The sequence below is a fragment of the Anarhichas minor genome, unplaced genomic scaffold (assembly GCF_050575085.1).
Source record: "Anarhichas minor isolate MPS153535 unplaced genomic scaffold, ASM5057508v1 ptg000042l, whole genome shotgun sequence".
Taxonomy (NCBI): domain Eukaryota; kingdom Metazoa; phylum Chordata; class Actinopteri; order Perciformes; family Anarhichadidae; genus Anarhichas; species Anarhichas minor.
The window spans coordinates 12,188,448-12,214,371 of NW_027466488.1; the positions used below are offsets into that span (position 1 = coordinate 12,188,448).

The window sequence follows — 25,924 nt, forward strand, 5'->3', positions numbered from 1 at the left end:
CCTCACTCTGTTATCAAAGAACCAGGGTTTACGTTAAGTAACCCAAAGTTTTTAGGTTTACTTACACAACAAAATTACTTAGTTAAGTTTAGGAAAAGATCATGTTGTGGGTTAAAATAAGTATATTTGTTTTGAAAAATAACTACTCTTGATATGCAACTGCTGTTAGTAAAAGTTGGAAGTTAAGTAACTAAACTACAGTAAAATAAGTCAATGTACATGAACAGTGGTCTCCTGGGTAAAAGTCATGTGTTTGTTGGACCCATACAACCTACATGGTTCTCTCACTATTTAAACTACATCAGTTGCTCTGATAGACTGATAATGATACGGTTGGGTTTACATTGCAATCAGTTGAATGCAATGACCAAGCTGTGGTATTTGGCGCTTCGAGAGCGAGACCGGGTGTATTTCTTACATCTTTGGCTCTACTGATCAGACTGATCATAAGTCAGTATACAGTCTTTGACCGGCTGATGTTCTCCGGTGGAGATAAGCATCCAAAGTCGCCATTCATGTTCTTCTTGTTCTCCTTCTCATCAACTGCCAATCCATTGCCAAGCTTATGCTGGTCCTCACTTTCCTCCTCTGTAAGGCTGCTCTCTCCTTCTTCTTCTTCCTCTTCATTGTCACTTCTTTCATCTCTGGTCAGCTGTGATGTAAGAAAGAGACAAATACAGTGGATTGAAATAAAGAAAAAAAATAAGGCAAAGGGTTGTAAAGAGGAAAAAATGGAAGGAGAGGGAGTGGATGTTCAGCAAATACAACAAACAGCTGGTGTAGCCAGCAGCCAAAGACAAATAGAACCAGACATCTACCTGAAAGCAGATTTGGAATATGTGCTGTTAGTCTGAATAATCTCATAGCCTGTTTTCATTGAGAGTGTATGTGTGTTACAGTAATGGTATTGTCGAATATTAGTTATTTGCCCCTGGTAGTTAAGCAAACTGTGCACACAGAGCAGAGACAAACTGTGTACAGGTGGACATAATGAGGTAAGTCTGCTAAGTGATCATCAGTGCTGGCAGGTTATGTACTGTAATAACTGGTCACAGCAACATTACTTTCAACATGAATCAGAAATAAAACACAACCATTGTAATTCTCATTGTAAAGGTAACGTATATTCAAATTATAAATCTTATTGAAAGAATAATTATTCTTATTACAACTCAGGTATGGAGTTTTCCATTATTTCCCTCAGTTACGAACTCTGTAACCAAGTTAATGGTTGAAATCTGGGAACATGACATTACCACCTCTCAAAATTATCTGTTTTGGCATTTTTCCTTCGAGACTGTAATTGTTCACTACTATGGTTAAATTAAGCTGATGAACAAAAACTCCTTGGTTAAGGTTAAAGAAAAATAGTGGTTATGGTATCAACACTGACTGTTGACAAGTAAGGGGTCTGCTGTGATAAAGACACATGCTTTGTTGAGCCAATACATTCACACTACTTCCCCCTTGGCTCCAGGCAGTCATGAAGGTCACAGGGCTGTGAGAGGTACAGTAATTGTAAAGGAAAGTAAAGGAAAACATGCGTTGCTTTAGATATGTGAACAAACTACTGATGGTGCTGACTGTCTCAAACTTGGACTGTTGTCCATCAGAGGTAAAGTAGAACGCAGTGTGACAGGGTGGATGGATGGATCAACAAAATGTCTTATGTTTAGGGTTAGAATGTATACTTAAATTCATCCAGTACGGTGGGAGGGTTTATGTCATGTTCTGCTTTACAGCTTAATTAAAATGATGTCTTGTGATTTCTCGATGGCTTTATCAGACCACATTACACAGACATTACACAGACCACCATTATTTGCTTGGCAATGCCAAGCAAATAATTTGTACCGATCAAAACATATTTGGAAATATTGATAGACAACAGACTTACAGTGCCAAACATGAATTTTCTGATCATGCAGACAATGAGGTAGGCCCAGAATATGTGCAGACAGAGAAGAACCACCAGCATCACATTGAAGAAGTAGTAGCCAAAGAAGGCAGGGTAGTGGTGAACGGGGTAGACCCAGGTACAGTGGATCAACCTGAAACACAGCAGGATAGAAACATCAAAATCTTTAACATCCAGTCATGACCTGTGGCCTGTGTAATTAGATTATGTTGTGCATTTTGGTACAAATTAAATGCTGTAGAACTTTTATGTGAGCAGATGGAGGTGGGATGGGTTAGCTATTGACCCAAAGGGAGGTAGTGGATATAAGAAACCAAACTCAAACCTATAGTCTTATGTTTTTCATTTGTTTTATGCTAATCACTTCTTCAGTAAAAAACAGAACCTCTCATATACTCATTTGTATTAATGTAGGAACAATGCTTTATAAATGATGAATTAAGTGTTTACTCATACTTAACTAATGCTTCATAGTGTGTAGTTATTATAAAGTGTTACCCACTGTTACGTGCCGTGTGTTGTTGTTGTGCTCTCTCTGATTACCCGCAGTGTCCTCTCGGGTGCCGCCCGTTACTAGAGGCCAGCTGCGCCCAATCAAAGATTGGAGGCGTGGTTAAAAGGAGAGGAGCTCCGGAAGGACAGCCTTCTTCCGGGGCCGAAGCCGCAACCAAGCCGAGAGAGTGGTGCCGTGGATCTCTCCGGGTACAGCCGTGTGGGCTGGTGTCGCCATCGTGTTGGTGCGATTATCATTTTGAGTCGCCCTCTGACTATCAGAGGGTAGTTTTGTTTTGCCGCGGGCTTATCTCCAATAAACGATCCTTTGTTAAAACCCTTCGCAGTGCTCTCTCTCTCTTCCCCCGGGTAAAATAACACCGTTACTCCCCGCATCCCTTAGATGCCTAAAAGGGGAACGTAACACCCACCATAATATTTAAATGTCCTAATCCAACAGAATATATGGAAAGAACCTGAAATTAACTTTAGAGCTTACTGTCATATAGCATTCTCATGCATACACATAGTGTTCAGATTCTCTCTCACACACATTGACACACATACACCTCATTTATGAGCTTACCAGAATGGGAAGATGATCAGTCGTGTTACCATAAACACGAAGGCAAACAGAACAAAAAGACTTTTGCAGGTTTTCTCCCATTTGGCATAGTTGAATAATTTTGCAGACTGAAAGATAAATACGTTGTATGTTAATTAACCATATTTCAAAACACTGAGCAAGTTTTAACTGATTCACTGTCTATTTTCAGCTGTACCATGGTATCATCGTAACTAGTCTGGTATCTATTGGAATTACTTTGATGGACGAATCTGCCAACAACAATGCCAATGTCCAGTACCAATGCAGGAAATAGTGTGTCCTTTATGTAGAGAGGCAGAAGTTAAGCATTTGGAGATTGGGGTGGGGGATGGCATGTAGCGTGGTGAGTTACATAGGGCTACATCCTGCCCAATTAAGCTTAATTGCCATTCTCCACCTGTCCACCAGATGACTTCGGACTTTCCTCACTTTATGAATCCAATGAGGGGACTCATTTGTCACTGTCACTTCAAAGCCTTGGCGAGTGAAGTTGCTACCTGGATGGGCAGAGAACTTTGCCATACTGTCAGCGTCACTGTCAATCTTGGGCCTGCTAAGCATACTGCCTGCTTGCCAACCTGCACCCCAGCCCGCTAGGTTCTAGCCCGCACCCTGGCCTGTTGGCCTCCAGCCTGCACCCTGGTCGGCTACCCTCCTGCCTGCACCCTGGCCGGCTACCCTCCAGCCTGCATCTCAGCTAGCATGCCACCTGCCTTTCCACAGTTTATTTGCCATTAGTTTTCATGGATTTACAGGGCTGTTCAGTATCAACAGAAGAAAGGGCTGATACAATTTTGAGTGGCTGTGACTGACCTCCAGTAAAACGTCAGAGGCATCATGGACAATAATAACCAGCGTTCCTATTCGAATGTAGTTGACACACCAGGAAAATGATAAGAGGACCAGTGTGGCCAAGTGGTGGATGATTTGCTCCTTAAAGTCCTATAGGAAGAAAAAAATCGAATTAGTCAATTAACGTGGAGAACACATATAGTCTTTACCAGACTACTAAACTAGACTCCCACTAGCAACCTCTTGAGGCTAAAATATTAATTAAATGTTACATTTTTTTTTTTTTTTTCTTGGAGCCTTACCAGTGGGGCTTACACTTTAAAGTTTGTCCTGAGGGTGGTACGAGACAAATAGTAACGAGGGGGGAGTTGGGGTGTCATACCAATCTACCAATTAGGTTGCAAGGTCACATTTCTTGTGTGCTGATTGGAACTTTGTCCTGATGGTGGCACTAAAGTTAACCTCAGGGGACCATGGAAATCCAGCCATTATTGACATGGACAATTTTGTAAGCACAGCATTTTCATGTTAACGTTGTTCAGGACTGGGTGAGTTGTAGATATCCGTGAAGACTAAGGCCAGTTGTTCCGAGTAGTGGCTTAGTAAGGCTGGGTTAGATCATCTGGGTCTAATGCTTTGTCTTTGTCCAACTCACAAAACACCTTTTTCACTGCATTTGTTTCAATTGTGAATGGTGATGGTGGCTGAGAGGTTGGGAATGGAAATGTTTTTCCAGTGGGCTTCTCAAACCAGACCAAAAAAAGCATTCAACCTGTCTGGTAGTTCAGGGTCATCACTTGGTGACTGTTTTTCGTAATCAGTCAGTTCTTGAAGCTTCCTTAAACAGTCCCTTAATTACTCAGTAAATACATGGCACATAGTAGTATACCATTGGATAATTACCTGTATTTACCATTAGTAAATAAGGAAGTAAATACTAAGAAACTGCAGCTGAAATACTTAGAAAAACTTTCACTATTATCCATGAACTCAACTAAGTTGTGATTAGTTGTGACTGGTTTAGGTTGGTCATAACTCAGATCGCGTACCTTTTAGGAAACTAGGCAACCATTTCTTCAAAACAACTCTTCTATTACCCCTCAGTTTATGTTGGTAATAGCCCAAGTTTAGTTTAGTTTAGAGTGCAATTACTGAAAGTCTGCATACATTTTGATGAAACAAGTGTGTGATTGGTCTCAGTCCTTTTTTAGACAGAATTAAAGTTCACTGCTGCCTGTGACTTTCATCTCGTCAATTGAGCTGCTTCCTTCTGTTGAGTGAAAAAGGGTTTGAACCCAGAATGGCTTATATTTAGTGTTCAAGCCCCAAAGGGGCGGAAACCTATTGAGTTTGTGTTGGTAACAAATAGGGTTAACCATTATTATTAGGTATTGGTAGATCCTAGAAGCAAACTTCAAGCGTTGCTTGTATGAAAACATAATTAATCTACCTCAATTTTTTATTTATTTAGACAAAACCAAAATGTGTTGTTGGTTGTGTGCCGCTATCCTCTACAAGTAGGCTGTATTTAGTGTTGCAAATCCATGTTGGAAAATGGGGTTGGGGAAGATCAAATGAGTGGTCAAAATATAGAAGTCATATAGAAGTCATCGATAACAGAGCTAACGATGGAGCTAACTATAGATCTTACTGTTTGCAAAAAGTAGCCTAACACTCTATTTCTCCAGTGTGGCATCTCTGCAACCGTGTGACACACACACTGACTGAGCAGCAAGCACACAGCACAGCATTAGATGAACTAGCTAATAACTACACTGCCAGAGCTAGCGTAGGCTAATCTCCTTCAAATAAGCTTCACAAATTCCAGGTAAAAAAAATAAAAATGAACCTTATGTATGTAATCTACCTCAGCAAAACTAATAAAAAATAAAATAATCAAAACAAAAATAGTGGCATAGCAATGTTTGTATCAGGCTTAACCCCTTACACCACTTTCAATTTGTTAATAAAAAATGCCATCAATGCTGATCATTTATATAAAAAAGAATTGCATATATGTGAACATACTGTGTCAAAACTTGATATTACTTCTGTTATGAGAATAAAATCAGGAGATTTTAAACATCAGGGGTCTCATGTATAAAACAGTGTGTAGGATCCACACTAAATGTTTGCAAACGTACAAAGGAGGAAATGCACGTACGGCAAAAGATATTCTGATTTATAAAACCTTGAGTACGCCTGCCAGCGAGCAATTTTCTTTCATAAATCCCAAATCAACTTGTAAATGTGTAGTGTAGTATTAAGCAACATTTTATTTGAGGTTTGAGTTGGTTTATATCTTTTATAATTGAAATGTGCTTGTAGTTATGGCTCAATAGTACAATGACAAAGAGAATATATATGTGCAAAATAACGAGATATGAAGTGAAATTAAATGTGTGAGAGGAATCATTATACACGTAATGATGCATCTTACATAAAATTTCTAAAGTCTGGCTTCAATTGACCACCTCACCGTCTGTGTCTCCAAAATGTTTGCACGCATGGGTCAGAGTTTCCGTATAGATGCGTACATTCTCCTGTCAAGTTTGTTTTTATAGATCACAGCTTTTGCGTGGGGAGTGGCATACACCTCTTTCAGAACCCGTTCTGTGCGTACGTAACGGTTATAAATGAGACCCCTGGAGGGCAGGAGATTTAACAAAGTTGAAATTTTGGCCTCTCCCAACTGCTACTCACCTTTCTCTTGACATCAAAGGCAACGCTTAAGAGAAGAGAACCATAGAAGCTCATCTCCAAGATATAATACCAGTACTGAGACTCCAGCATGGGCTACAGACAGAGACACACAAAAACAGAGTCATGAAGAGATGAACAACATGTAACATGAAGCTACAGTAAATCTCAGTCACACTGACAAAATGTTTGTCCCTTAAGGCTCTGCTCTTTGTCCTAACCCCTTTAGCTAAGGAAGGAACAGTAGAAGACCCTATTCACTCAATTCCATTTTTTAAAGCTAAGAACAGGCTGATATTTATGGGATCATATATCATATATACAGTAGTGTGTTAAACTGAACTACGCCATAGTATTTCAAATGAAGGTGCCTTTTACATGAAATATTAAAGCCAGATTTAAATTCTTCCCACTCACAAAAAAACATAGGTGTTACTTCACTTTCACTCAAAGTGAAAATTAGCATGTTTTATAAAGAGGAGAGGCTGTGAAATGGCCTTTACTGAGAGACCACTGCTAGTATTTGGTAACACTGAAATTATAGCCAAGACTTGATAAGTTATCCTGAGAGGCACATTGTGTCTTTATGTGTGCATCGTAGTTCAATGGAAAAGGACACTGTGTCTAAATATGAAGTTTTGAATATTTTATGGTCCGATTGTATGGTAAAAGAAATACATAGAATATTCGATTGATTGTTCCATTGGTCATCTTACCTGCTGCATAAAGTGATGTTTCCCATATGAGTAAAGATCATAAACCATTCAACACAAACTAAGACTCCAAATTCCATGGATTTGGGATTCTGTATGGTGCAGCTCTGCTGCTTTACTATTGGTCAGATAAACTATCAGTCATATTCTGCCAGGATCTCTGAGAAGTGACCACAGAACTCCAATGATCGGCAGTAGGACTTCCTTAAATTTGAAGTTAATATTTTGATATATGGTAAAGTTATATACATGTATAGTGCTTTTCTAGTCTTTTCGACCACTCACAGCGCTTTCACACTACTTGTCATCATTCACCTATTCACACACTGATGGCAATTTTGGGGTTAAGTGTCTTGCTCAAGGACACATTGACATGGCACTAGCGGAGCCGGGGATCGAACCGCTGATCCATTATTACATTCCATTACAGTCATTTAGCAGACGCTTTTATCCAAAGTGACTTACAATTCAGATTGTATCTCACCGTAGGCAGAGCTACGGGAGCAAATTTTGGGGTTAAGTGTCTCGCTCAAGGACACATCGACATGCGACTAGCATCCTCTGATCAAAGGACGACCCTGCTCTCCACTTAGCCAGTCGAGTAAATGCAAATTTGTGCCAGGTGGCACCAATGGCGTGACGCAAATAACGCTAAAACGCAAACTTCAGCCCATTTTTGTGTGACGCTGTGTTGCGACAGCCTATCAGCGCCGAGATGCTCCTCCTGTAACCACTGACGTCCTGCCGTTGTTGAATAAGGAAAAAAATATTGTAGCCGTAGGTGGGCACCCAGAGCTCTACCTCACATTAGTAGATACCGGACGAAACTATGTGGCAACTGATGGGCAGGTGGCACATTGCATGGTAGCCCCTGCCATCAGTGCATGAATGGGTGTGGTGGCCACAGCCCAACAATGGAAGTTACCTGGCTGCTGAGTTCCCCTTCCTGGTCTGACAAAAGATGGGGCTGAGGGTAGAGCCTGGTTTTATGCAGAGGCCTGAGCCAAGGACCATACCAAAAGCTCTGACAGCATGGGGGGATCTGGGCGGTTTTGGGTTACCTTGTCGTTGTTGTCTGTGGTGTCCTCCCCTGTATGCTTTTGTTGGTTTGGTCAGCCAATATAGGTTTCCCTCAGTTTCATTCTAGGAGGCTTTCTGTTGATGGAGTTAACGTCTTGTTTTGTTAACCTTATTCTTTAATAGTTATGTTTTGTTGACTTCTTTTATAGGGGCCCTATAACTCTGTAAATTAATGTCTTTGGCGCTGATTTCTATTGAATAATCTTTGGGAAAATAAACCCACTTTTGAATTTAAAGCCTGTTTCCTTGTGCCTTGACTATTTGGTCCGCAATGATGAATGAATGCCATGATGATGATGATGATGCCATGAATGATGGCATGTAGTGTAAAAGCGCTTTGAGTTGTCGGAAGACTAGAAAAATGCTGTACAAGTACAAGTCCATTTACCGTTTGCCTAATAATGGTTGTTACACCCAACGTGTCCATAGCTCTTTTTATTTATTGTTGGTCATTTTTCTGTAATTGTTTGAGTTTAGTCTCTAACATCATTTAGTTTCTCTATCATCATTTAGTCTATCATTGTATAACAGACTCCCCCCCCATACAGTTTTCTCAGAGTACATTTTAACTGACCTACTTTCCAAGTATATTTTTACTCAAATAATTTTACTTTTACTCAAATAAAACACTTACTAACTATTCTACATACCTGCAAACTTGTCGCTTTTTTGAATCAAAATATGTCATCCACGTGAATCGTGTAGATCCCTAGAGTTAATTTTTTTTTTTGGGGGGGGGGGGGGTCAACCAGCATTTTTCAGATTAGAGTGAGGCAAGTGCGAAACTTTGTCGACTGTTAACATTCATCATTATCGCGATTTAGGAGGAACAAAAACGTAACGTGATTAAACATGCAACCCCCCGTGTTCCGGTTCAGTTCACGCGGTCACTCATTAACGTTAAACTGGAACACTGGCGGATGTGGTTGCAGGTTATTGTTTTTTTAACTCAAAGTAGAATGAGGCGAATCATGTAGATCACAGATCGATCCGTGATCCGTAAAAAGAAAATTATACATGGATCAGAAAGAACTAAATGGGGTGTCCTATCTTTCCAAACTACTGACAATACAAAATAAAAAATGGGAAAATATGAACTTTGTCATAATAAAATTCAAGCACCCCCGACAGGGTTCCGGGTTCGGGTGCTTGTCACCTTTTTCACCTCTTATGAGTTTGCAGGTATGATTCTAGTACTCTTTCCATCCCTGTAAATAAGTGATAAAACCAGTTTATCAGACCGATAGGATAAAAATATTTAGATGACGACACAGAATCTCTAGAAATAAGAAATGAAACTTGCAAACTTTAATATGAAAGTGAATGAGTGAAGGGGTGCAACTATTCTGACACTTTTTTATTTGAGTTTAATTTATGTCTGGCAATTATGTAGGCTATAAATAATTTTATAAAAAAATGTACATAAAGGTAAAGTACATTAGTATGTCATGATATTCCAGTGCTGGTGTGTGCTTTATAGTATCACTGCACATGTTGGTGGAGGTCACTGTAACGGCCATCATAAAGGACGTTCCAATTCCCCTTTTTCTGCAGTTAGGAGCCAGGATTTGAAGGACTAGCCTGCACTGAAGTCTTGTATTAGACATACATACCTCTTTATTGGAAAAACGTTAGTGATTGGACACTGCAGCTTACATGACTGCTCCAAAACAGCATCACAACATCACTGCAGGTTCATAGTGGGACAAATAGAACTAACTCAATTATATTACTCGCAAATTGATGTACTCAATTTAGTTATCATGCCTCTGTATGACAAAGACAAAAAAAAATATTAAGTGACTACAAAGTGGTACAAAGGAGGGCAGATTTCTAAGGACATTTGCGAGATAATCATAAGTGCAATAACGGCAGAACGACAGCTGTTTTGTACTTGTGAGAAATAAATATTCTCAAGGAATCAAGGAAAGAAACGTCGAACAGAGCTGGGTGGTGTATAAAGGCGAGTGAATGTAATGTTACTTTAAGTTTTGGTGTGTTTGTGTTTATGCATGCTGCAAGATCTTCGCTGATCAGATTTACTGTATGTTGTAGTTATCATATATTCCAGTATGGACAACTGAGGCTCATTAAGTTTGTTCCATTATTCATGAAGATTGATCAGAAGTTAAATTTTTCCACATAAATACCTAATGATTAAGTAAAATTAAACAATACCGATGCTAATATGACGATTATGGTGTAATATAATGATTAAAAAGTAGGCTATACAAACCTGCTTTGGAAAACCCGTCCATACTTCCCAAGTGTCATAAAACCAGTCTTTCTTCAAAAACATGGAGAGAAATGTTATATTTGTGCATTTTATTTGAAATGTAGATGGGCATAGCTTTTATGAAAGATAAAGAGCTACACCCACAAGGCTGCTAGTAACACAGCTTTCTCAAGTTGCTTTTCACAGTAAAATGTAATGTTTCTGGCTGAGATGGGGTACTGTTCCAATCAAATGAGCTACTCACATCGTACAGTGCTACTATTCCTCCGAAGAACGCTGACAGGTAGAAGACAAACCTCCAACTGTAGGAAGCAGAGAAGAGACATTAGATCATGGCTAGGTAATGCATTATTATTATCACTATCTTATTATCAAACACACAAATTAGTGACCTAGCTTCTCTGAATTTCTTCAGTGTTCCGGGAAGGTCCTGACTGCGTCTTCTTCTGAACCAGCGTAAAACTTGCCTCACTGACAAACTGCTTTTCTTAGACAGCCCATCAATGCCTGCCTGAAAAGGAGTGAACACACACATACACAAAAAAAGAAGGGTTGAGTGTGGGAAATAGCAGCACTGATGAAAAAGCAGGCTGAGCTCCTGGGGAAGGAAGTGTCCCTCCAGGAGAGGGGAACAATGGGTTTTGTTCCTGCTATAAGTGTTGGCCCGTGTCCGTCTCGCCAATTTGTTCACTTCCCTCAACCAGAGAGATGTCTATTTCCACATTCCTATCATTGCCGAGCACAAAATAATCCTGTGTTTCCCCTTCCAGGGAATACAGTACCAGCTCGACCGGCTATCATTTGGCTTTACTCTGGCTGCGTCCACTTTCTGCAAGTGTATGGAAACCGCACTAGAGACATGAAGAAGGAACAGGATCTGGGTTTTGTCCTCGTTAAGACAACCTAATCCTTATGGCCCCCTGCCAGGAGAAAGCTGCACTCCACCCAGTGGAAGTTGCACATCGCCTGCAAACACTTCTTTGCATAAACTCGCAGAAGAGCTCTCCACTCCCCATCCATTAATTTACTTGGTTGAGGATATGAATTCAGTCACCATAGGCCTCATTCACCAATATGTGTAGAAATGTTCTTACTTTGCGCACAAAATAAGAGCAAATACAGAATCAGTCGGATTCATGACATGCACACTGCCAATTTTTTTCATACCACCGTGCATATGTTAGTGAATCATTCTAAATTGACAGGACTGTGCCTGCGATTTGCAATCAGCATAATGCCACGCCTTAATTTCTCTATATAAGGAAATACATTTGCCTTTCATCATGGAGAAAGCGGTGAAGTTGTTGCAAAAGACAAAAGCATAGTCCTAAGTAAGATACAAAAAATACTGAAGAAATTTAGACCAAAGAGTCCGAGGTAGAAGGCAGAAAAAGCACACTTTTATGAAGTATTTCCATTGGATGATATGGTGATGATGATAAAAAAAAGAGGCTTGGACAAGAACCGTGGCTCAGATAAAAACAAAATGGGTTAATATTAAAGTTTATGCAAAAGGGAATAACAGACCAGAAGAAAAAGACAGAAGGAGGAGGACAGAGAAGACATCCAGTGAGGACATCCAGCAAAGACTTTCTCCTAGAGGTAATTTATGTCATAAATGTATTAGGGCTGTAACAAATAGTTTGAAGCTTCGTAAATGTTAGCATTTCTTTTTTAAAATCAAGATTTTAATGCTGCGCAGCTTCTTTATTTTGCACGTCTATGAATTTAGTTAATTTAGTATTTTTGCACAATTACATATAAAGATCAAGGCACACTCATGTTGGGCCCAGGTGCTTTCTTGTCCTCACCATGTGCTTTGAGACAAAGAGATTTGGGCCTGCGGATTCTGCAGGCAAGGGTTCATCCTAATTTGGTTTGATTAGCACCAAACCCCCACTAGGAAGAAGTTCACATTAAGGTGTGAACTCGTCACCCAAACATCAACACTGCAATCTAATTGGCCGAGAGCCACAGACACCCCAGGACCCCTGTGGTTCTGCCCCTGTTTCTATAAAACAGCCTTGCTCCCCCTTCTCTATGCTTTCCCTCGATCTCGGTCAACAAGGGAGCACACACAACGTTGCTGTACAAAAGAAAATCCTAGGTTTTTAACAGTTTTAGATTCGCTGGACGTATCTACTGGACTGTTTGTTTGTTTTGTTTTTGTTCGCATCCTGGACGAGGAAGCGAACAATTTTCCTGCAGAGGTGAAGAAACTTCTTCTTCAGAGAAAAAGGACGACTTCTTTTTCTCCTCAAGTCGACTCTGTGCTAGCCGTAAGGACAGGAATTCCCTTACTGAGCCAAAGAAATTCTCTGCTACCGAGAGAATCTATTGCGCCGCACGGAGCCGCGCTGCCTGAGTTCCACCAACAAACTCAGAAGGAACACATCTTCAACAGCGAAATCACCTCCTAATAAGCTATTTACGGTGTCTGGGCTAGATTTAGGTTATTGTGTTTATTATCTTGTTTGTGTTGCTTAAGTTACTGTCATTTGTATATCGTGGTGTGTATGCTCAATAATCGCCGAGATTAACGATCTCGATCGTTAATGTTGTGTAGCAGTTACTGTACTCCATTCTACTAAAATCGTGTTTAGATAATTCACCGCTAGCGGAGGTGGAAGTTGTTTCTCATCAGTTCAGAGGTCAGAACCGTGGCTGTGACAAAGAGTCGCCGGCTGTATTTCTGTAGCTGAGAGGGCAATCTTCCATACTCCACCACGGCGGAGAGGATCTTAATCTGTTCTTGGAGGACACCTTTTGTTTTGTTTGCTTTCTCTCTTCTTTTACTAACCCACACACACATATAGCTTTACGCTAATGTAGCTACGGAGTTGCGCTAACGGCTTCAGACACGTGTAGATAACAAGATCTCTATTGTCTACCGCCATCGTAGAGTCTCGCGCCATCTTGTGGTCTCGCGAGAGACGTCGCCACGTTTCAGATTATGTCATACATTGTCTGAGCTGTTCTCTCGCCCCTTCCCCCTACACACACACACACACACTTCCCCCCCCCCCCCCCACTTTCCATAGTTTGTTGATTTTAGATAGCGTGCTCATTAATGTATAGTTTTGTTGTTTTAGATATTAGTTGACTTGATCATTATTATTGGAACTTAATAAACTCTGTTATATTTTAAACAGCAGCTGTCTGTGATTACTTTGTGCATGTATTGTGATAATAGCTGATATGTGGTCTGTTGCCCGAATTTAAACCTTAACTTTCACTCTGAATGTGTAATAGTACTTCGACTATTGACATGGTGAGTGAACACTAATTATGAGACTTAGTTTATTGTTTGGTTTTTGGTCCCTGTTCGCAGGGTGGTGCCCCGTTATTATTAATAATGGTTAATAATCTTACTGACATTAATAATTCTATTGATGTCAAGAATTTAGTTTTGTTATATGCTGATAACTCAAACACGCTCCTTTTCATTCCCAACACTAATATTATTCATATTATATTATTTGTAGAATTAGATTTTAGTATTGGCTGCATTGTGACTCATATGGTCCAAACATTTCCCATAACTCAATAGTGATGTAAAGTCAAAAAAGTATTTCGGCATCCCTTTTATCCATTAACTTCAATTAGATTACAGCAAAATCAGTTTATTTTAGGTCAAACAGTTGTAGTAAACCAGCATTGTGGCCTACTAGATACAATGAATATGGCTCAGTGAAATTGAGACATGACAGCGTTAGGTTTCCCAGGGTATCTTGGATTTCCACATGTTGCCAAACGGGTTAAGATGTTTTTTATTTTGCAGTGTGTTGACCTCTCAGTTGAGTGGGAATATCTTTACCTGAGCAGGATTTCTACTCTGAGTAATGTAGTAACGTTCCAGGACAGGGTTGTCCTGCGCTTTCAGATGGACTCTCTTCTTGATCCCAGCGGAGACTGCGAGTGGTGTTGCTATCCACCTGAAATACATTTAACACACACAGGGTTCAATTCTAACAATGCCAGAGTCAGCAAAGATTTAGTTTTATTGATGGCATGTTCATTTACATATCACAGATGCATTAATCGTTGCCATGATTACTTATAAGACTATTATTAATATTCTGGTATGATGACTTTTTGCATGCTTCTGGAGCTCAGCTGGCGAACCGTGACGGTCAGAGTGAAGTGTCTTCTTGTTTGTTTGTTGACTAAGTGTTACTGAGTCAAGGAAGTAAACACATTTAAAAAACAAATGTATGGAGCAAGAAGTTCTAATGAACTGCTTTTATCCATGGCAGACAGGAGGAACCGAGGGGAAAGCTAGCCATCTCCTACACCAGGGAGCAGCTCCATTTCCCTGCACCTGTTCTACCTACCCAGGGAATTTGGGCAGGTGATTTTGACAGCTGTTTATATTCTACCATCAGCTATTACAACTTAGTTTTCACAGACAATCTATCAATGTATTGAAAAGCTAACTACCTCTCGTGTTGCATCCAAAATCATTCTGGGGGATTTTAACACCAGCAAACTGAATTCTGTGCCGCTCGCCATTTGCCTGGTTCCCCAAATCACTAAATCTGCATCCAAGTTGCAGTTATCTCATTCAGAATCACTGGTGAAATACTCTCTTGTTCACGAGAAAAAACACCTGGGGCCGACTTTACCATTAGGCAAGGTAGGAAACTGCCTGGGGCCTCCAACTAAAATTACTTGAAAAATATTGAATTATGTTACCGTTATGAACCACTGTACCCCAAAATAACTTATAAAGCACTTAAAAGATATTGAGTTTATCTGTATACTTCTTACTGTGTACTTCTATTTCAGAGGAAAATATTGTAGCGCTACATTTGCCTGACAGAGAAATATTACTGGTGAGATTTAGATTTGACTTATAAAACATATGATAATTAATGTGATGAATTATTATCAATTCAAGCAACTATCTTTTTTTGCGATATTGACGGCCCATGTGGACAAAATGGTGTTTCAAAGCACCAGAATTGCTTTTGATAACCTAATGTCACTGCTGCTGGAGTCTGACAGTCTGCTCTATGTATTTCTGGTCCTCCCGTGCCTCTCTCCCCACCAGCGGGTCCAGCAATACAGCCTGGGTCTCCAGCAGCATGGTGTCGGCTCCCAGCGGGCTACAACAGACGAATAAGAGGTAGAGGTAAAGGAAGGGGATCTGGAGGGAGAGGCCGTAGCATCCAAGGGCACCCTCCTCTGGGTAAAGATGAATGCTATATCTGTCGCCAAAAAGGACATTGGGCAGCTGACTGTCCCCGCAGAGATGACAGCCATCCCCAGGGGCCACAGAACCGCTGGATGTCTGACTGAACCGAGATCACGGGGACATGTGGAGAGAGAGGGAGACGTCCTCCGGCAGCAGCAAAAAAGGGAAGTGAGACACACACACACAGCACATGCAATGAAGACACGCTTGCCCCACCCCACACCCTCACGAACACATCAGAGCAGCTGCAACTAAAACAAGCAGCTATTGAACATTTAGAGAAAGTCAACAAATCAGTGCCAACCGAAGGGTCATATCCAAAATAATCCACAGAATCATTTAAGAGATTACCTGAAACCACTTTGTTCTTTGGTGGCAAAGCAATTGTTTTCCTAGTAGATTCAGGAGCCACACATTCCGTGGCAACAAGCAAAGATTTACCCAACCCCAAACTTAGCGGCCAATATGTTTATTCCCTAGGCGCATCAGGACTAACGCTTAAAGAACGTTCCACTGTTCCACTGGCATGTGAACACCATGATGACATGGCACATGTCAACATTGTTTTGGTCCGCTCAGCGGTGTGTTATTTCAGTAACTCTGACTTTGGCTCAACACCGCATGCTCCAAATGGAGAACTCCTACCCACACATCTCACTGTCGAAATCACGAACTGACCAGTGGAGAGATTATTTCCAAACTACCATTCTATACTCTGTGTATTAGTTTGATGATAACACACCACACACTGACTAATTTCTTGCCGACACCTCCAGTCTTCCCCCTGCCTTACAGGAAGTTCACTCTTCTCTCTGGGCAGCTGGTAAATATGACGTCGGTCTAATACGGAATGCGCAATGTGTGGTCATCACACCTAAATCATCTTTTCAGCCATGCCAACATCAATATCCGCTTACACAAGAAGCTATTGACGGCATTACTTCTGTGTTTAACTCTCTTTTACAGGCTGCACCTCCAGTCACCAGTCCGTCAAGCTCCTGAAGTTTGCGGATGACACCACCCTCATTGGACTCATCTCTGGTGGGGATTGACCATCTGGTGACCTGGTGCGGTCTGAACAACTTAGAGCTCAACGCTCTAAAGACAGTGGAGATGGTTGTGGATTTCCGAAAGAACGCAGCCCCACCTGCCCCTATCACCCTGTGTGACTCCCCCGTCGCCGCTGTGGAGTCCTTCCGCTTCCTGGGCTCCATCATAACCCAGGTCCTCAAGTGGGAGCTTAACATCAGCTCCATCACCAAGAAGGCTCAGCAGAGGATGTACTTCCTGAGGCAGCTGAAGAAGTTCAACCTGTCAAAGACAATGTTGGTGCACTTCTACACTGCCATCATTGAGTCCATCCTCTGCTCCTCCATCACTGCCTGGTACGCTGCAGCCACTGCCAAGGAGAAGGGCAGACTGCAGCATATCATTCGCTCTGCCGAGAGGGAGACTCCTTTTATCAAGGTATTTTATGTTTATTGTTTAAAAAAGGTGATGATGCTGATTTAGATAACTACAGACATCTAACTATTATGAATACAGACTATAAGATTCTTGCTAAAATAATTATGAATAGATTAAACGATATATTAGACAAAATTATAGATAAAGAACAAACGTGCAATTAAAGGCCGACTGATGTGGGACAGCTTGTGCATACTAAGAGAACTTTTACATGAACCTGATAAAAAAGGTTTCTATGTTGTTGGGCTTGATCAGAAGAAGGCCTTTGATTACATCTCCAGAGATTACCTCTGGGCTGTGATGAAGTCATACGGCTTCCCCGATGCTTTTATTCACATAGTGAAATGTCTGTACGTTAAATTAAATATCTGTGTAAATGGGTTTTAACTGAAGCCTTTCAAGTAGAGAGAGGAGTGAAGCAGTGCTGCTTTATGCATCCTCGCCATTAATCCTCTAATTAAAAAAATGAACTCAGATCATCTAATTTCAGGTTTAAGTGTAGGTCATATGCCCAAAGTTACAGCCATCGCATACGCTTATGACATTACTGTCATCATAAAAAATCAGTTGGAGATGGATGCTTTAACTAACAACCTATCTCTGTATGAACTCGCATCTGGAGCTAAATTAAACCATTACAAAACAGAGGGAGTTTGGATCGGAGATGAACACCATCAATGTAATATTAATATTAAAGTTAAACCAGAAATGAAAATACTGGGTTTAACATTTTGTGACAGTAAAAGTAGTGAAAGAAATTGGGAAAACAAGTTGTGTGAAATTAAAGAAGAGGTGAAAAAATGGGAAAACAAAAATACTAATTACAAATCCAGGGTAAATATAGTCAAGACCTTCATCTTATTTAAACTACTTTTTTTTATCCAATATTTTTCCTCCATCCAACAAAATGATCATCCAGTTAAATAAACAGTGTGAACATAATCTGGGGCACAACCAGGGAAGTAACCAAACGACAACTGATGTATAAAAGTAAAGAGTACGGTGGGTTAGGGGCCCTAGCGCTCGGCGTCAGATTATATATTGCCTTTGTTAAAAATGTCTCTGCTGCCATCTCCAGAAACGCTCACTGGTTAGGAGATAGCGCCATGTGGAGGAAGAGAAAGGGGAAACTGAGACAGGGCCCTGACTACAAGTTATTATACGGTGATTTTACTAACCACTATCAACACTTACGTATCGACTGGAAGAGTCTATCAAGTAAAGCTATCTATAAAAAGATCAACGATTTCAAACATGGTGGACTTGTTAAATATAAAAGTTTGACAAATGGCGAGGAAGTAATAAAAACATTGAAGGATAAGAATCTCTCGAAGAGCATCAGAGATGTCTGATGGCTCATGGCAGTGAATAGACTCGCTGTAAGAGCCAGTGTCATGGAGCTGCTATGTCACGACGGAAAAATGTCCCATGATGCATTGTAACGAGGACGAAACACAAAATCACCTGTTCATAGACTGTCACAGAGCGCAACAGGTCTGGGCCTCACTTCAAGGCCTCGGCCTAGTCTTCAATGTGAACTATAAATCTGTGATGTTTGCTCTGTTTGATGAGAAGATGTCCGTTAAACAAAGAGAACTTCACCAGCTCATTGTCAGCATCACGTTTCAAAATATGGAAAACCAGATGTATAATGGTAATAAAACAGACTGTAATGGATGGCAACATGGTGGTGAAACATGTAGTCACTGAACTCAGGAGAAGGAGAACTATTGATAAGAGCCAGTCCCTCCCGTGGCATTTGTTGGACTTTTGACCCAAGCACACAGCACTTTTCTTTTATCTGTCTTTGTGTTTTTATGTCTTTATACTTGGGAATCATGTATGTATTTGTGCAACTGTATATCTGATCTAAATTAAATAAAGTTTTCAAAAAAAAAAAAGCAATAGACCGTAACTTTTTTTCAACTTTCCTAGTGGCTTTTCTGTTACTCTTTTCCCTCTTTCTAACGGAGAGCCACGCACAATGGACTGGGGGCATTGTTTACTCTCACGATCAGCTGATTACGCTGAGTGAACCGCTGCTGCTGCCCAGCACAAGGCCTGAAATCCCGGAGGAGTTGCAGAGAAGACGTCGGGGTTGCAGAGCTGGCGCTAAGTTGAAGGCGAAGAGGAGGAAATTTAAACCTGCGGTACTGGCAATCTTAATGGGGAATGTGAGGTCCTTGGCCAATAAGACGGATGAGCTCAGCACGCTGGTAAAGACCCAGAGGGAGTACCGCAAGTGCAGCATCATGTGTTTCACGGAGACATGGCTGCACTCACATTTCCCAGACCACAGTGTGGCCGTACCCAGCTTCAGGACTGTTCAGGTGGACAGAGATGTTGTACAGAGCGGTAAGAAGAAAGGTGGTGGGATTGCAATGTATGTGAACGAGAGGTGGTGCAATCCCAGCCATGTGTGTGCGATGGAACGTTTCTGCAGCCGAGGATATTGAACTCTCTAGCGCCCCCTACAAGTTGGACCAGCGATGCCCCTCGGCCAGTATGTCCGATTAACTTGAAAATCAACAGATATTTCGAGCTCGGCTTACTCTAAAAAAAAAAAAGACAATGAGACCCCTAAACTCCGCCTTCCAAAATTTTCTGCCATTTTGAATTTTGTGAAAAACACTTTTTTGGGAACTCCTCCTACACGCTGTGTCCGATTGCTACACAATTTGCTGTGTATCATTATTGGATCTATATCACCAAAAGTTATCAAAAGCTTTTTGATATATCTTTGCGTTTACAAGATATGGACCAATAAACTTCTTAGGGGCGTGGCTTATATATCAATACACATAACTTTTCAACCGTTTGTCTTAAAATCTCCAAATTTGCAGGACATGTGCACATCGCATCCTGTAACATACCCTGACATTTTCATACCATTCAACTACTAGGGGGCGCTACAGTAAACCCGCCATGTGCTTTTTTGTCACTTTTCGCAGTTTTCAGCCTTTGTACTTTAACGAACTCCTCCTACAGAATTAATGGGATTGACCTCAAATTTGGTCAGGATGCTCTTCAGACCTTTTTAATGAAAACTTGTCAAATTCATGAGTTTTCATGGAAGAACCTTGGCGTGGCGGCCATTTTGCCTCATTCATCATGAAAAAGGAAGTTGTTATAACTGTTATAATTCAATCTGCACAAACTTTCTTAGGCATGATGCTACTTCAAGCTTGAGCATATTTCAATGCCAACATTTTCAATAACTCATAGTGCCACCTACTGGCAAAAGGAAATGTCACATGTTACACTTATATTTACTCCTCCTAACCAGTTGACCAGATCAAAGTCAAATTTGGCAAGGAAAGCCTTAAGACATTGATGATACTTCATAAAGAATATTGGGAGTTTTCGTTGAACGCTGTTGCCGTGGCAATGCATCATTCGCCATGAAAAAGTAGGCTGATGCCATCAGTTCAGTGGCTTGGGATGCTCAAACTCATTAAACTTTGTACATGTGTCATAATTCATGGGAAGACGCATTTGTAGTCGCTATACTTTAACGAACTCCTCCTAGGGAATTTGACACTTGATATAAAGCAACATAATTCATGTTTGCGCGTGTTCTGTAGCGCCACACAGCAGATACAGGAAGCGGTGCACTATTTGCAAAGCGTATTTTCCAGCGTCAGGCGGTCCACGCAGGAAATGAAACGGACGTTCTTGGCCGCGCAGGCCGGAGTCCCGCCGGCACACCCCTCGGAGGATGCGAGGGCCCATTCATCGCTGCTTGCAGCTTTAGTTGATATTTGTAGTTGGTCCTAAAAGTCAGTCAAGTCAAGTCAATTCATTGACACTTAGCATAGCTGTGTCTGATATACAGTGAGCAGGTCAGACACCATGGCATTATTTTGGATACTGATCTCAATTTTAAAAATCATATTACCAATATCACCAAAAAAAGATATCAAAACGTATAGCATTCAAATCTCAAACTGACTTGGTTCAGTCAGGAACACTCGTGAAAGATTGTTTAACCATTTATTGCAGCAAATGGAAATACTGTTAAACTTGCCGCTGATAGCTCCGCTCTTTAAATAATCCTCGGATTAGCCAGCAGCTACCAAGCCAAAACGGGGAGGACCAAGCATCAGAACCAGAATCGTTTATTGCCATGGTATGTTGAACATACAAGGAATTTGACGTGATGGGAGGTGCAAACATTTAACAATCAACAACAATCAGTGCAAGTAGAAACATATAAAAATTTACAGAGCGATATAAAATAAAGTGAAATATAAAATAAAGTGAAATATAAAATAAAGATGAAATATAAAATAAAGTGAAATATAAAATAAAGTGCACAAACAAACAGATAACAAACTCTTGTTTGAAGTTTGAATACATTTCAAGCATTTGCTATGCAAGATGAACTCTGAACTAGAAAGGGTGGAGGCTGGGATGGAGACGGGGGTGGAGGAGGCAAAGCTTTGCCTGCACTACGGTCTGTAGCAGCATGGATGTAGAAAGGAGGGAGTCATATTTAAATGAACCTCCTTAATGTGAGGCTAGGCTGTGATTGGTGTGGGGCCGATTGGAAGCTATGATTCAATCGGCTGGCTGTCAGCTGGAGCGTATAACTTCCGTGTCTTGCGATGCTTCATTTCATGCATTTATCTCAATCAGGTCAGACTACTATAGAGCTCTATTTCCACATTCAAAAGCAGACTCAAAACTTTCCTGTTCTCCCAGGCTTATGGTTGATAGATGTGTGTGTGTGTGTGTGTGTGTGTGTGTGTGTGTGTGTGTGTGTGTGTGTGTGTGTGTGTGCGCATTGGTTCATTTGAAGAGTTGATGTCATGTTTTTTATTGCTTTGTGGTTGGATGTATGCCTGTGGAATATGCTTATATTTTGTGCTGCGCTTATATGTATATTTGTATATTGTGTCCTTTAAACGTGAAGCAGTTTGAGTTTATGTGTAATGAAATGTGCTATATAAATAAAAGTATCATTGTCATTGCCAGTGTGTAGGATTAATGGCATCTAGTGTTGAGGCTGCAGATTGTATACAACTGAACACTCCTCCCTTTACAAGCAAATGAGTATTGCCAAAACAATTTGAAATTGAAATTGAGTTGAAATGGCAGTGACACTGTTCCTGTAGAATATCTGCTCTTGCTTGTTGACTCTAGGGACAACAATGGAGCTCTATGAATGTATCAGGCTTTGATACTCACTCAACAATAACAATCCTACTAACAATACTTAGTTAGTAGGATGCATTCACTGTTGGTTTGAATATCACCGTACATATCCTTTAAACTGTAACATACTGTGTAATCCTTTGACAGAGAGGGATGTGCTGTTGGTACAGTATGGGATAATAGAAGCACGGAGTGTGGATCTTACCTTTCAAACAGGTATCTGATTAGTAAGAAGGCAAAGGTGTAGGGGACAGTGACGTAGAGATGTGAGGCTTTGGCATAGACCCGGCCCTCCCTGTCCTCCAGGTCAGCCCATGTCAGGTTCACAGGCAGCCAGATTCTGTCCCACCAGAACCAATCATACAGTGTGTCAAACATCCCTTCAACCTAACAGAGCGCCAGGTCACAAAAACACAAGAAGTTAGGTTATACTGTAGTAGCCACCAATTAACATGCAGCACTGTCTGTAGCTATTATTTATAAGGGCAGGACCATGACATGGCTGACAGTTCAAGTAAAGCAAAAGTGTCCAGAAACAAAGAGGTGATGAACTGATCCAAACTGATCCTTTGATATTGTCACGATATCTCGTACGGAATTTAACTTATTTGCGTATTACTTTCTTATTTGTATAACCTGGATGAGCAGCTTTCACTTTGGTGCAAAGTGTTTCCACGTTTGGACCATTTCATACAACCGTGGTTCTGTCTTTGACTGTGTGCAGTGTGACTTACACACTATTTATCACTTTCAAAATACTGAGTCATGATACTATGAGTCAGGGGGTAAGGTAAGATTCCAGAAAATAGCTACAACAAGCAGACTGCTTGCGGTAGTAAACCAATATTTGAGTGAACATCTCAAATAATGTTTGCATTTATCTTTGGAGTGGAAAGACGCACACGCAGAGAAAGGGAGAGAGAAGGAGAGCAGCAGAATGCAGCGTTGAATGCAGTAATGTGCTACTGGTGAGAACATGATGGCTGTGATTCTTTTCTAAAAAGCCCACTGTCTGCATCTGACTGATGTGACAGCTTAGAAGTGACAGCCATCAATAAGACAGCACTCTGTGGTGGCGAGATGAGCGGAGAGGTTCATTCAGCTCCGACCTCACAGTCGGGTTCACTGCAGCCCTTTTACACACTAGAACTGTATGAAGACTCGTTGATAAATGCACAGCAACAGAAGATACTAGAAAATGCATTTCCTGCTGAAAATGCGTTGGAATGCTGAAAGCTGAAATGAATTGTAAAAAAATTGCTAAAAATTAAGAAATGGGAGACTACCCGTCTGAAAAATGTTGAAGCCTGAAAGCATTTAAACTGCACTGCTGAAAACCCTTCTAGTTGAAATGTCTCACTATGGTGTCTGTAGCTGAAAGTATGAGAAGAAGAAGGCTTTGAAAGTTAAGAAGTTTAACAGGATTTGAAGATTTTCTCCATAGAGATCCCATTCAAAAGAAAATTGCAATTAGCTTAATAATTCAAAAAGTTTAAAGATTACAAATATGAAAAGTCAAAGCACCCGTCTCCTGAAAGAGCTGAATATTTTGAAAGGGAAAAGTCCTCTCAAAATCTCATAGACCTGAATCACTGTATATATATATGAGAGAGAGAGAGAGAGAGAGAGAGAGAGAGAGAGAGAGAGAGAGAGAGAGAGAGAGAGAGAGAGAGAGAGAGAGAGAGAGAGAGAGAGAGAGACACATAGACACATAGACAGAAAGATAGAGTGAGAAAGACAGACAGTTTTATGGACTGAGTGAGTGAGTGAGACAGACAGACAGACAGGAGTACACTGCCTCCAAGTCTTGTGTGTGTAGAGAGACAGACAGAGAGAGCCTGCGACGTGCGTGTAACTGGTTGCCAAGGTGAAGAGTGGTGACATGGTGACCTGTTGGAGAGTCTGTGAGTCTGATAAAACAGGAAAACACCTCTCAAACAAATCATCAAAACTCACCAAAACCGTAGCTCCTATTGCTCCGATATTAATAAATGAGAGGAAGGATGAGTTGAGAAACAGATCCTGTAAAAATTGTGTCTGTAGTGTAAAAAATGTGGCTTAACTGGCAATCTAGAAATGGGGTACCGTGTTCTGTGGAAGATGTTTTTGAAGCAAAATTTAACATTGGTCTCTATGGAGCAGAAAGTTGGTTTTCCTCTCAATTACAGGCTTCTGTGTCAAATGTGTAAATCTGTGGGATTCCACAGTCATTTGTCTACGACAAGGACAAGATTAGCTACTTCTACATCCAGAAATTATGCATGAAGAGTGAAGATTGTGGACTCAGTGGCAAAAGGCAAATGTTTTTTTCACAAGAATCTCAAGCTGCTCTTCACTCTAGCGGTGACATCACGCACTCTAAGCTGCGCAATACACACCCATTATAAAGTCAGAAAAGGGCTGAAAAAAATCATAAAAGTTAAATTGCTGCAGTTCAAAAAGTTTAAAAGATATCAAAAAGCTGAATCATTCTGCAATAGCTCAGGGTTTTCTCAACATTTGAAACTTGAAATGGTGTCTGTTGCTGAAAGTATGAGTATGATGTATGTATGATGTAGCTGAAAGTAAACACACACACACCCGTTTGTTGAAATGTAATTGTAATGCTGTTTATATATCATTATTATATAACAATCTAATATTATGTTAATGTTAGTGCTGGGCAATGATTAAAATATTTAATAACAATGCGATTATTCGCGATTAATCGCAAAAAATCCATGCGATTAATCGCGAATAATCGCATTGTTATGGCAAAGTTCAATAATGAATTCAAAAGTAGTGTATTGCGCACTTTTATTTTAAAAGTACTGCTATATGAACAAAAGGGCAATACCATTTGGTTCACGAGATGCAGGTAGCATGTTTTATACTTAATGTGAATATAATTCATACTTTGTTGGCATCTTATTCTGAAAACCGGATGTTCGTCTGAAGAAACCGGATGTTGTCTCACGTTAATCTTTCCGCTAACTTTCAAAGTCCTTCGCTCGCTCCCGATCTGTGCCGTTTGAATGCGTTTACCATGAATTTCAGCATATAGGTGCACTAACATGTAAGTGTCTGCTGAGTTGACCACGGAGATCTGAGTGTCTGCTGACTTTACCGCAGTGATGTCCAGTAGTCTCCAGGGAGAGCAACAGCTGGTGCAGCTTCTCTCTTTATTTCTGCCCCCCCCCTCGACCAGAAGCGGAAGTCGCCTTTTCTCTACGGCAACCCTGAAGGGACATCATATCTCCAATACAAAACGATAAACATGAGACAATAATAGTCTGTTACAATAATAATAAATTGAAAATACTTACCTGTTTTTTTTTTTTGTTTTTTAATTATTATTTTTTATTTTTTTTCCCCATCTCAAAAGGATCAAGGACACACACACACACACACACACACACACACACACACACACACACACACACACACACACACACACACACACACACACACACACACACACACACACACACACACACACACACACACACACACACACACACACACACACACACACACACACACACGATGTTTGCTGGCTTTTATCCCACTGTTCTTGTCATCCTCT

At 40.7% G+C, this 25,924-nt stretch overlaps 1 protein-coding gene across 1 annotated transcript; it reads right to left on the reverse strand.

Annotated features, from left to right (window-relative positions):
- Nucleotides 1-451: 451 nt before the first annotated feature.
- Nucleotides 452-22,737, reverse strand: cers3a (ceramide synthase 3a). Its single transcript, XM_076109778.1, has 10 exons — nucleotides 22,565-22,737; nucleotides 14,356-14,473; nucleotides 10,931-11,049; nucleotides 10,783-10,840; nucleotides 10,539-10,589; nucleotides 6,513-6,605; nucleotides 3,831-3,959; nucleotides 2,997-3,103; nucleotides 1,898-2,051; nucleotides 452-652 (listed from the first exon to the last, which is right to left on the reverse strand). The coding sequence occupies exons 1-10, from the start codon at nucleotides 22,735-22,737 to the stop codon at nucleotides 452-454; spliced, it is 1,203 nt and encodes a 400-aa protein (XP_075965893.1).
- Between the last annotated feature and the right edge of the window lie 3,187 nt (nucleotides 22,738-25,924).